The 13,633-nt window shown below is 39.6% G+C and overlaps 1 protein-coding gene across 1 annotated transcript in view; it reads left to right on the forward strand.

Annotated features, from left to right (window-relative positions):
- The first annotated feature begins 4,698 nt into the window (after positions 1-4,698).
- The window catches only part of LOC138074046 (uncharacterized), a 76,607-nt gene continuing 67,672 nt past the window's right edge, over positions 4,699-13,633 (forward strand). The window contains exon 1 of the mRNA XM_068966045.1: positions 4,699-4,877. Coding sequence (XP_068822146.1) covers positions 4,699-4,877 — 179 coding nt within the window. The remainder of the gene's footprint in view (positions 4,878-13,633) is intronic.

The raw sequence follows: 13,633 nt of genomic DNA on the forward strand, positions 1-13,633 counted from the left end.
GGCGCCACAGCATCTTGGCATTTGTTTTCCTTAAGCTTAAGTCCACAGGTTTTCTGGAAACTGAAAGCTTGCAGCTCTGGAGCCAGGAGTCAGTTTTGCTCCCACTGGGTTGCAGAAGTAAGAATTAAAGATGTAAGTGGGAGAGAGCCTGGGTTTTTTTTCAGAGTTTCAGTCTCTATAGAAGAGCTGAAATTTATTTACACCTGTTTCTAAACTTTCAAGCATCCACTGTTTTTGCCCTGGGATACGATGCCCAAAGACTTTTGGATGTTTCCATGGTAATTCAGAAGGAAACATCCCCCTCTATCCTCCAAGATTTGAGTGCAGAAACATCGTGGAATTATAATCTGGGTTAGGGAATGAGTAAAAAGATTTGACTTTAGCCAAAGAATCCACAGAGTTAAATTCTTCCCCTCTCTTTTGGTTTCCTGGTGATATGACACATAGAAGGAAAACAAGAATTATGTATTTACTGTTGTTTTTTAGTTGCTAAGTCATGTCCAACTCTTTGAGACCCTATGGACGGTAGCCCACCAGGCTCCTCTGCCCATGGGATTTGCCAGGCAAGAATACTGGAGTGGGCTACCATTTCCTTCTCCAGGGGATCTTCCTGACCCAGGAATGGAAATCGAGTTTCCTGCTTGGCAGGCAGATTCTTTACCACTGAGCCACTTGGAAGGGTGTTAAATCAATAGAAGGTTAAAAAAGGAGATGTCCTTTCAGAATGAAGACGGGATGCAAGGATGCTGTCTCTGAGTTTTAAAGGTAAATTTGGTCCCACTAAAATAAATCTCCTCAGAGAGATGTTAATTAGTCCATGCATTTGAATATCATTATCCCAGCATTTTGAGGTTGGTAAGGAGGGTATCTCACTGAGGATCTTTTTTTTTTTTTTTGGGGGGGGGGGTTGTGAGAAAAGTAGCTATTCCAAAACTTGGGTGAGTACTAATCAATCCCAGAGAAACAGGCTAATCTTTGCCAAAAAGGGAGGTCATCTCCCAGGAGGCATTTTCAGAGTTTTCATAGCTCTGAAATTCCTATAGGGGTTGAAGGGATCTTTATTTTATTGCAGACAGATGGACTAGGAATGACCAACAAAATCCACTAAAATCAATAGTTAGCAGAGGGTGGGATGCCCTTGGCAGTGTAAATACTCTGCCAACAAAGAAAGCTAGAATAAACCTTTCTCTCCAATCCTTTGCTCTAAACAGACTTGCTAGCTAAGCTCTAAGGGATAGTGGGGAGAAAGTCAGCTAAGAAGATTTTATTGGAAAAGGATTTTTTAAAAAAAGTACAAACATTCTACTTTTAACACACAGTTAGGCTAAATGTATCTTAAGGCATAGATTAAAAGTGGCTGTTTCCACAGTGGTGGTGGATGGTGATTATAGGGGAGGTCGTGTAGGTGGCTCAGTGGTAAAGAATCCGCCTGACAAACAAGAGACTTGGTTCCATCCCTGGGTCGGGAAGATCCCTAGAAGAAGGGAATGGCAACCCGCTCCAGTATTCTTGCCTGGGAAATCCCATGGACAGAGGAGCCTGGTGGGCTATAGTCCATGGGGTTGCAAAAAGTCAGACATCATTTAGTGACTAAAGAACAACAAATGTGTGTGGAGGGGTGGGGAGTCAGTAGAAAATCTCTGTATCTTCTGTGCAATTTTGCTGTGAAGCCAAAAAACTACTCTAAAAACAAAGTCTACTTAAAAACAACAAAGAAAATAGCTTTTTCTAACTGGCACATAAAGAGGTAAATGGGTTAATAAGGAGGGCAGGAATATGTTTGATTTGCTTTTCCAAATTTACTACTGAATTCTTACTTCAACGTTTCTACTGAGCAAATTCAGGGTTTATTTACCTTGTTTTGAGGGTTTCATAAGTAAAATCTGGATTTGAGAATGAAAATGTAAATATTTAACTTAGAAAAACAATGTAATTGATACTCGATAAATGCCTGCATGCTATTAGTATATGCATGTTCAATAAATGATAACATAATATATTGTCTGTGTATGTATATTTGGCAGAACATTGAGCTACTGGCCACCCAGAGTATTTGGAGGCAGGATTATCCTAGGCCCTCTAATAATAACGATAGAACTGATGAAAAAGTAACTCACAGGATGCAAGTAATTAGGATTTCTTTTATCGTTGTAACTGCTGTTTATTTGGTTAATATCCCTGATTGCTATTAGTATGGGATCTATACATAGAAAATGCTATAAATTATAATACAAACTAACCAAAAAAAAAAATCTTAGTTAAAAAAGGATGCTAAAAAATAACTTGATTTTATTGTATTTATTATTTTATATTATTTACTAATGTCAATTACATTGTGTTTATAGTCCTATTGAAATGTATTTTCAAAACTAAAATTATTTCTGAAAGTAAAAACATGTATCTCTGAGTACAGGAAAGCACAATTTTAAAATCTCTATACTGATTTCTGAACACTAAAAAAACAAACCAAGCACAAGTTATTTTGTTTTACTTATATAAGTAAATCAGTTTAGCTCTGCCTGTATTTTTGTGAAAAATTCTTTTTAAATATAGCTTTATTTTTATCATAATATTGCCTATAATTTCCTTCAAAATGTGTCGTATAGGTAGAAAATTTGTATTTTTAAAACTTGTCTTTTCCATAGTACATAATACTTGATATTTTTAACTGAGAAAATGATCTTTCAGGTTCTGAGCTGACTACTAAAAGATAAAATCTGGTGAACAGAGAATATTTCAGCAGTATTTATATTAAATGTAACTATTTCAGTCAAAATATTTCCACAGTCACTGCCTTATTGCATATATTCATATTAATGTATGTAAATATCTCATTTAAATATGCTATAGGTACTGGTCTAATTCTAGAGGGTTTTTTTTGTATCAGTTCCTTATATTTATGACTTTAAAACATACAGCTCATCAAATTTTGAAGTTTCAAAGGTGCAGGCATTCTGAATGAAATATAAATTTATACAATAATAAACAGAGCTCTAACTGAAAGATTTGCTTGATGTTGAAAAATTCTAAAGAATCTTTGTATTATTGTTTCAATATTAAATATTGTGCAGTATAAGTGCTCTTAATTTGTTAGCTATTCACTTGCTTTTTAGGTATACTTGTCAATGACTTCCTGTTTATATATACTTCTTTTTCAATAACTGCAGTTTTCTAAAACCTTGAAAATCTGAAGTTTTTGCACTATATTAGTTGATTAATTAAAAATTTTAACTTACCTTGAACAATATACCACTGTAATTGAGAAAACTCATTTCAAAAGTTATGCAGCACTTTTAAGAGATATACTGGTTGACTTTTACAAGTAGTATTTCAATAGCTCAGACATTTCTAAACTCTTTGATGATGGGCAGTAATGAAAGTGTGGGCCACCAGAAAAGTCCCAGAATGATTTTTAAATGCAGTCGGACATGACTGAGCGACTTTCCTCTCACTGTTCACTTTCATGCATTGGAGAAGGAAATGGCAACCCACTCCAGTGTTCTTGCCTGGAGAATCCCAGGGATGGGGGAGCCTGGTGGGCTGCCGTCTATGGGGTCACACAGAGTCGGACACGACCGAAGTGACTTAGCAGCAGCAGTAGCAGTAACACAAGTTAAATCTGACCACTTTTTTAATGTGGCTGCTGCTGCAAGTTTTTATGTGGTCAGTGATTTCGCTATATCCTCCAGGGTGGATGATAAATGCCAGCAAGTATTTTGTTCAGTTCACACATTTACAAAACTTTCTTGAGAAATGAAATACTATACATGCATTTTTACTAAATAGGCATTTCAAAAGGCCAACTCTGTTGAAAGGATCTCTGGAAAAAATCTTAAAATAAGTTACTGAGCAAAAATATAAATATTTATAGATTTACATCTTAAAATAAATGACAAAACCAGCTACCAAGTATATTCATTTATTCTCCATACAGACTATGTCTCATACCTGTTCAACCTCTATTTCCAAAACATTTCATGTAAAGCCATTCTTTAATTTCCTGATTTTCATTAAACATGCTCATCGGAGACTTCCTGGTGGTCCAGTGGCTAAGATTTCACACTCCCAGTGCAGATGGCCTGGGTTCTATCCCTGGTCAGGGAACTAGATCCCACATGCCACAACTAGGAGCTTGCATGCCATAGCTATAGCTATAGCATCCCACGTGCTACAACAAAGATAGAAAAAGTCTCAGTGCTGCAGCTAAATAACACTATGTGCTCTTTGGGAGAATGATGTCCAGCTCAAGGCTAAAGGTTAAGGTGCACAGGTTACGGCAATTTTGGCGGCTAAACCAAGCATCTGGGGACTAGATGGGCACAGAGCACTCACCTTTCTGGCCCTTTGTTTGTTTCAAGGGCACTTACACAAATGAATGTATTTGGTCCCTGGAACGAAAGTGGAGGATATACATGTGTATGTACACATATGTGACTAGAAAGGATCGGGAGAAAGAGATCTGAGTCATCTCTGCTCATTTCTGCTTATTTTACCAAGAGTTTAAGTAGCACTTCACACATGCTAGATAGAAAACGGAGGTCAACCCAACTCATAACGGCTTATCGAAGTGTGATTAGGAGTAAGTAACAACACAATTCTGCTCACCACCTAGGATTGTGACACCAATTCCACTACGCCGAGTCTATTTCGTCCCGGTCGACTGCATCCTGCCTGTTGGGAAGCAGGGAACTAGCCGTGATGGGCGGGGCAAGTCGTGATGTGTGGGGCGAGCCACAGTGGGCGGGGCAAGCCACGGTGGGCTGGGCAAGTTGCGATGGGCAGGGCACGTCCAAGTGGTATGAGGTCACATGTGAGCGATGCAACTCGTTACCTCGACGGAGGCCTCTGTATGAATGGAGACCTGGAGAACCAGCCAGGTGTGTGATTCAGGAATACCATGAAAGAAAAAGAAGAAAGCGAAGTCGCTCAGTCGTGTCCGACTCTTTGCAACACCGTGGACTGTAGCCCACCACGCTCCTCCTTCCATGGGATTCTCCAGGCAAGAATACTGGAATGGGTTGCCATTTCCTTCTCCAGGGGATCTTCCCGACCCAAGGATCGAACCCAGGTCTCCTGCATTGGAGGCAGATGCTTTAACCTCTGCGCCACCAGGGAAGCTCTGGTAGCATAGGTAACCACCAACGAGAGAAAAGCAACCTCGAGCAGGGAAGGCACAACATGTTGGAGACCTCCCTAGCACTACCCACCCCGAGTTCTCCATAATTTTCAAAAAGAAAGTAATTTAAATCACATTTTAAAATGAAGAAAAGTGAAAGCTGCTCAGTTGTGTCCGACACGACACTTTGCAACCCCCTGGACTATACAGTCCATGGAATTCTCCAGGCCAGAATACTGGAGTGGGTAGCCTTTCCCTTCTCCAGGGAATCTTCCCAACCCAGGGATCGAACCAGGTCTCCCGCGTTACAGGTGGATTGTTTACCAGCTGAGCCATCAGGGAAGCCAGAGAATACTGGAGTGGGTAGCCTATCCTTCTCCAGCGGATCTTCACGACCTAGGAATCGACCCGGGATCTCCTGCATGGTAGGCAGATTCTTTACCAGCTGAGCTACTAGGGAAGCCCTTAAAATGAAGAAAGTCAGGAGCAAAGGCAAAACTGGACTGGAAAATGGGGCGACAGATGTAAGCAGGGTCTGTCTCAGGCAAACTGGGGAGTAGCTTCGGTTTATTTCTAGTTCTGACAACAGAGGCTTTGTCAATGGGAAATTCGCTCTTGTAAAGGATGTCCTTCCTAACTCATAACTAATTCATTCTCTCTCGCTACTTAGATTGAGTATGCATGCAGATGCAAACATAGATGTAGTATTTTTATATTAAAGAAACAAAATACACTCCAAATATATGTATATAGCTTAAGAGAGAAGCCGGGGAAAGTAACAATCAGTAGAGAAAACTGACCAAGAAGGCAGAGGATAAACTGTATTAAAAGTAGCTTTCAGTTCCAGAATCTATCTCTGCCTATTGAATAGTTTCAAACTACCTATAATGTTAATTTGCTTAACACATTTATTTAGATTCTTAGGAATCCATCTTGTGCTGTGCAATGCTTAGTCACTCAGTAGTGTCTGACTCTTTGCGACCCCATGGACTATAGCCCACCAGGCTTCTCTGCCCATGGGGATTCTCCAGGCAAGAATACTGGAGTGGGTTGCCATGCCCTCCTCCATTGGATCTTCCCAGCCCAGGGATTGAATCCAGGTCTCCTGCATTGCAGGCAGATTCTATACTGTCTGAGCCACCAGGGAAGCCCACGAATCCACCTTAAATGTTACTTTATTTCTTGCATAGGTAAAACATCATCAGCCATTAATGTTCAGTTCAGTTCTTCACTCAGTCATGTCCCAACTCTGCAACCCCATGGAGTGTAGCACACCAGGGTTCCCTGTCCATCACCAACTCCCAGGGCTTGCCTCAACTCATGTCCCTCAAGTCAGTGATGCCACCCAACCATCTTACCTTCTGTCCTCCCCTTCTTCTCCTGCCTTCAATCTTTCCCAGCATCAGGGTCTTTTCCAGTGAATCAGTTCTTCACATCAGGTGGCCAAAGTATTGGAGCTTCAGCTTCAGCATCTGTCCTTTCCAATGAATATTCAGTACTGATCTCCTTTAGGGTGGACTGGTTTGATCTCTTGACAGTCCAAGGGACTCTCAAGAGTCTTCTCCAACACCACAGTTCAAAAGCATCCATTCTTCTGTACTCAGCTTTCTTTATGACCCACTGTGAATGTAAATTAGTTTAATTATGTTACTCAAAACCTACCTCTCATCACCTACTGGATGACAACCTGAAACAAGGTGTTTGGATTAGGTAGGAAGCAATTAAACAGTATTAAAAATTGTGGTTTGTACTTACATACTCTCAATCCTTTGTACTACACCAGAACAGCATGTATTTAAAAAAATAAATTAACTAATAGCTATGTTAAATTCTACTCCTGATTAGCAGTAAAGCAGCAGGAAAATTTATATCTCTACTGAAAATTTTAGAATTCAGCAGGGTAAGTAATCCAGTTGGTGGCCTGAATCTTTTAAAAGCCTTACATGGTGAATAATCATGCAAATCATAATATTTAAGTGTTTCTGGTACACTAGTAAAAGTTATTGCATTTTCCTATCCAGTAAGTCAACAGCTGGTCTCTCCCACTTGCTCATGGATTTATTTAACAATTAATACTGCACACATATATACACACACACTTCACACATAATGCATATAAAATATTGTTATAAATTAGTGTTGCATAGTATATTTTAAAGGAAATGTTCCCTGCCCCCCCCCAAAAAAAAGTGCAGCTTTAGGTGGTAATTTTGAAGATTTTAATTCCCTGACAAAGTAACTAATTGGGACAACGTTGAAGTGTTTTGGGCTTCCCTGGTAGCTCAGCTGGTAAAGAATCTGCCTGCAATGCAGGAGACCCCGGTTCAATTTCTGGATCAGGAAGATCCCTTTGAGAAGGGATAGGCTACCCACTTCAGTATTCTTGCCTGGAGAATCTCATGAACAGAGGAGTCTGGTGGGCTACAGTCAGTGGGGTCATAAAGAGTCGGACGGGAATGAGCCCTAAGCTCAGCATAGCACAGCACAGAAGTAGTTTAAATGACACATCAGGGTTGAACTAGAGATACAGTTTTGTTTTTTTTCCTTGCAATCTGAGGGGATAGGATTCACTCTATATTTGGATTTCTTTGTTCTTTGGGGAACAATCAGTATCAAATGTGCTTATTTTTGTCTTTCCTCAAAGTCTAAAAGATTGCTCTCAAAACAAGAAAAGTGTTTCTCACTACCCTGCTACCTATTCCCCAGCAGGGGTACTTTTCATCCCCTTCCTCCCCGCAAAGTCAAAATTCACATGTGGAAATATGCAATTAAGTAGACTTCTCCATCCTTAATAATTTCCGTATCTCTTTAATGGTTTTTGATCATTATGCTCATCCCAAGCTAACATAGCAATTTTTCCCTAAACAAGGAGAAGTTTCTCTTATGACATCCTCTCCGTGCCCTGCATAAATATTCCTACAAAAAAAGTGACCTGTTAATTATGAGTGATTGCTTTCCTCATCCCAGGGTGACTGAGGAATAATTTCAACTAAGTATTCATAGTCAGGGATCATCAAGTGATTGCTCTCCAGATTAATCTCCGTGGGCCCAGCTATTGCCTTGTTGTAGCCTGAACATGGCGCCACATTCTGTCTGTCCTATTCATCCTGAATTAAGAAGGCCTTATTTGCTAAACCACTTAAATTCTTTCTGCACAATTTAATTATGCTTCAATGCAAAACCACCTGTGACCTTAGGTTTAGTAATGAAATCCACTCCCCAGTCACTGCTGCAGAGTGGTCTGTATGGTAAAGGTGGTGGGAAATAAGAATCTTAAATATCATTCCTAACTGGAAGAGCCATGCTCTTGTTGGCTTGTTCTCTTTCTGTTTTCTTGCAGGCAGTTGGTTGTTTTTTGGAGGAGATATTGTATAAGTACTGTCACTTGGATGATTTAAATGTAAATTCAGGGTTAATCATAGCTATTTGGGTGAGAAAACAGAAATGTCCTTCCCCCCTCCCCCTGCCCTTCACTATGTGAACCAGAGGGTATTTAAAAAATAAAATCCTTTACTTCTCTCTCTGAGAACTAAAACAAAAACATATAACATGCAATGTTACTTTTGGATTAACTTGGCTTCCCTGGTAGCTCAGGCCATAAAGTCTGCCTGCAATGCAAGAGACCCAGGTTTGATCCCTGGGGTGGGAAGATACCTTGAAGAAGGGAATGTCTGCCTACTTTAGTATTCTTGCCTAGAGAATTCCATGGACAGAAGAGCCTGGTGGGCTACGGTCCTTCGGGTCACAAAGAGTCAGACACAACTGAACAAGTAACACTTTCACTTTCACTTGGTATAAACCTGGGCCATTTGATATTCAGTTATCAAGTGGAGGTATTATTTAGTTATAATGAGTCTTTCAGAGTCCAGTTTCACATCTGGCAAGTTCTCTGGCTAGATAATTTTCAAATATAAAGTTCAGTCTTGTAAACTAGTCACTATGGTGGTGCTGTACATTATATGTCTAGCACTTACTTATTTTATAACTGAAAGTTTGTACCTTTTGATCGCCTTCATCCATTTTGTCCACTTTATCTTTTGGAGCTTTATCTAGCTCCATCCATATTATCTCAAATGGCAAATGTCTATGGCTGAAAAGTATATACATACATATGTGTGTGTTTGGCATTATTTTTTCTCACACATTATTTTTTTTCTTTATCCATCAATGATATGGATTTCTTTATCCAGATCATTGAACACTTAGGTTGTTTCCATGCTTTGGCTATTGTAAAAGTCTTGAAATGAACATGAGGGTGTGGATATCTTTTTGAGTTAACAGACTTGCTGAATCACTCGGTCGATCTATTTTTAATTTTTCGAGGACCCTCTATGCTGTTTTCCATGGTGACTTTACTAATTTACAGTGTCATCAAGAGAATGCAAAGGTTTCCTTTTCTCCATGTCCTCACCAACACACAGCCATTCTAATAGGTCTGAAGTGACAGCTCTTTGTGAGTCTGATTTGCATTTACCTGATAATTAGTGATGTTGACCACATTTTCAAGTGCCTGTTGGTGATTTGTCTTCTTTCACAACCGAATGAGTGTAAAGCTTTTTAAATAAATATAAAGTTACAAAAATCAAAGAGATAACACAGAACATAATTGGTACCATTTCCCTTTTAGTGATGCACAAAATGTGTCTTATAATCAGTGACATCATACATTTGATGAAATACAGTGATTCCGCTGTTTCCTGTATGTTAGGCCTTCTACCTTCTGCCTAACTTCAAGACTCGTCAGTTTCTATCCTCTGTCAAGACTTTCCAGTCATTGCATCTGCTCATTTCCCCATTTCTTGGTGTGTACAGACCTGCCTTTCCCCCATGAAAGATCTGTTTTGCATTTGATTTGGCACTCTGGGGCTTAGCAGAATTGCTGAATCACATAGTAGCTCTATTTTTAATTTTTCGGGACTGTGTGACCATCTATTAAAAGCCAAATGTGATCCCCAGATCGACTTTACCAGAGATTACAGACCAAAGATCTGATAGCATGTTCCCATTTTTGTTGGAGAGTGTTCTCGCAAATATGCACCTTCTTCTGTGCTTGAAAGAGGTTTCATGTGCCAGATACTGTGCCTCTCCTAGAGTCTAAATTATTATGAAAGCCACACCAAAGAACGTTAAAATGACCTTAAAAATTGCAAGCATGGGTGAGGTTTGCAATGCCTCAAAATCGAAGCAGCTTCATTTCAGTTCTGTCAGTCTTCCCAGCGCTGTGTACTTTTTTCCTCCCCTTAAAACTGAATGGCAGAGAACCAGAAAGCATAGCAAATGAGTGCCTCAATCCAAGTGAATGAAAACACCAAGGCTCTCTGTGGATGTTCATAGACATGAGATTCTCTTAATAAGAAAACTGCAACATTGTAAGCCATTCAAGCATTACAATCCAATCAATGTCCTTCTTGTTTTGAGGGAAAAAAATAGATAATAAAGTTTTTGAAGGATGCAGAATAGCATCAGAGGGGACTAATTATAAGACTAAAAAGAATGCCAAAAAGCAGTGATGATTAAAAAAAAAAAAAAACACTATGAGGAAAAACACTGGTATCCCTTATGATGTGCTTAACTGTATTCTTTCAAGAAAAATTTTTGAATAGAAATATGATTTTCAAACTAAGATACCAAAAAGGAAAAAAAAGAAAAGAAGCTCCCCTGCACTCCTACCCAGTCCCAACTGAAGGTTAATTCTGTTAACATTTAAGTAATGGTTTGAATTCAGCTCACCTATAAGTAGAATCAACTGTATCATATTCAGTGATACATGGCAGTAAGGAAAAATCTTCCAGCAAGACTAGTCTGACTCATAGGAGTTTGGGGAGAGTTATGATTTTAGAAGGACTCTCCTACTAACCAGAGGAATGTATAAGGAAGGCTTATGAATTTGTTCAGGTGGCATAAAGAAAGTAAAAATGCACATATACCAGGCTGTCATTACGTGTTAAGCAGTTAATGTCTCAGAGTGATTTCATTCATCGTGTATTGTTCTAAGGGAACAGCTAAGGATACACACAGTAGATAAAACATCTCATGAAAGGAATGGAGCAAATAATGTGTCAAAGGAAGTGATGTGAATGAGTGAGAGTAGTTTTAGGGCATCAGGAGGATACTGGGCTGGCCAAGTAAGTAACAAAAGACAGAGGCAATGAACTTCTTTCCCCTACATTCAGTTTTCAAATTTTGAACTAATTAAGCAAAATGGGTACGCATGATCTTGGTGGGTGGGTCATAGAGTTGTAGGGATCTGGGGTGACACAAGAAAAAGAGTCAAGATAGAGGGATGGGAGGCCGAGAGTTAGAATTTGATTCTATCTTTATGACCCTTTGAATCTGTGACCTTACGTAGTGGCTTTATTGAATTACTGTAGTTAATTGGAAAGCCATTTTATTATCTCTTGCATAACCCTTTCTAATATGCAGTTAACTAAAAAATCCATCTTTAAAAAATATTAAAGCATTTCTGTAGTTTAGCTGTTTCAAAGTCATGATCTAAAACGTAGGCTTTTGTCTACAAAATTATATCAGTGCCTTTTCTCTCTCTTTGTCTCTCCCTGCACCATTCCTATTATTGCTGTTCAGTCACTTAGTCGTGTCCACCTCTTTGTGACCCCATGGACTGCAGCATGCCAGGCTTCCTTGTCTTTTACCATCTCCAGGAGTTTGCTCAAAACATATCCATTGTATCAGTGATGCCATCCAACCATCTCATCCTCTGTTGTCCCCTTCTCCTCCTGCCTTCAATCTTTCCCAGCATCAGGGTCTTTTCTAAGGAGTCAGCTCTTTGTATCAAGTGGCCAAAGTGTTGGAACTTCAGCATCAGTCCTTCCAATGAGTATTCAGGATTGATTTTCTTTAGGATTGACTGGTTTGATCTCTTTGCAGTCCAAGGGACTCTTGAGAGTCTTCTCCTACACCACAGCTCAAAAGCATCAATTCTTTGGCATTCAGCCTTCTTTATGGTCCAACTCTCACATCTATACTTGACTACTGGAAAGGCCATAGCTTTGACTAGATGGACCTTTGTCACAAAGTAATGTCTCTGAACCCCTCCATACACAGACATACACACACACACACCACACACACACACACATGCATACACACATACACACACACATATATGTATGTCCAGACATATTCATATGCATTCCCTCTATGAATATACACACTTGTATTACATATTATGTCTTCTTTCTCCCTCTATTACAAATGAGAATATGTATATATATATGTGTATATATATATATATATATATATATATATATATATATATATATAGGCCACCCTGATGGCCCAGTGTTAAAGAATTTGCTTGCAATACAGGAGATGTGGCTTTGACCCCTGGCTCAGGAAGTTTCCCTGGAAAAGGAAATGGACACCCACTTCAGTATTCTTGCCTCGGAAATCCCATGGACAGCACAGGCCTGGCGTACTGCAGTCCATGGAATCACAAAGAGTCAGGGATGACTGAGCAACTGAACTAACTGAGCTGAACTGAGTACGCGCAGTTCATACAATACAGACCTTGCAGAAACACATTTAATGCTCTCCTTTTGTTGGTTTGCTCTGTACTAGACACATTTCATTATTTTAAGCACAATATAAGCATCATCTCATATGTTCCTCACAATAATCCTGAAATAAGAAATGTATTTTCATTTTACAGTTGAGGAGACCAAAGAAGAGAGAGGTTAAATCACTTGTCCAGTGAGGTGCAGATAATAAACTGTGGGGTCAGGATTTGAATTCAAGGAATCAGAGACCAGAGCCATGTTCTTAACCCCTGAGCTCTCCTGCCTCACGGGCAGGACTTGCTGTTCTCTACCCCCGACTGGGACGGAGCATCTCATGACTCTACATAGACTTGATCTTTTAGTGTTCAGAGAATTATCCCTCTGCTTGGGTTTTTTTTTTTCCTTCCTTGTGATGGCTATTTTTATGTGTCAATGTAACTGGCCTAAGAGACATCCAGAATAGCTGGGAGAACATTTCTGGATACATCTCTGAGAGTATTTCTGGGAGAGATTAGTGTTTGATTTGTGGACTGAGCAGAGATCCACCCTTAGCAATGTGAGTAGATGGTGGTTCTTCTTAGCCTTCATAACCACCTGAGCCAATGCCTGCAGTTAACAAATGCATAAAAGAAGAAAATACCCTACTGGTTCTGTTTCTCTGGAGAACCCCGATGCATACATCCCTCTTCATCAGCTGGTAAAACTCTGGCCAGTCTTCAAGTCATGACAAATGCCCCTTTCTCTCTGCAGCCTTTCCTGATTCATTCTGTCTCCCAAGATACGTAGGACTTCGCTCCCCTACCAGCTCCCCCAAATTACTAATAGCTGCTTATACAGCTATTAGGATAAGTAGCTTGTCTTCTACACTAGAGTCCACCCTCTTGGGCATGAAAAAGTTATCTTATCTAACTTTATATCCTTTTTATCTAGTATCCTGCCTCACAGAAAAGGAGGTGTGGAGAATGTCTGCCACAATTCTATAGTCAGCAAATCAAATCAA

This window comes from Capricornis sumatraensis, chromosome 2, assembly GCF_032405125.1.
Source record: "Capricornis sumatraensis isolate serow.1 chromosome 2, serow.2, whole genome shotgun sequence".
NCBI lineage: Eukaryota > Metazoa > Chordata > Mammalia > Artiodactyla > Bovidae > Capricornis > Capricornis sumatraensis.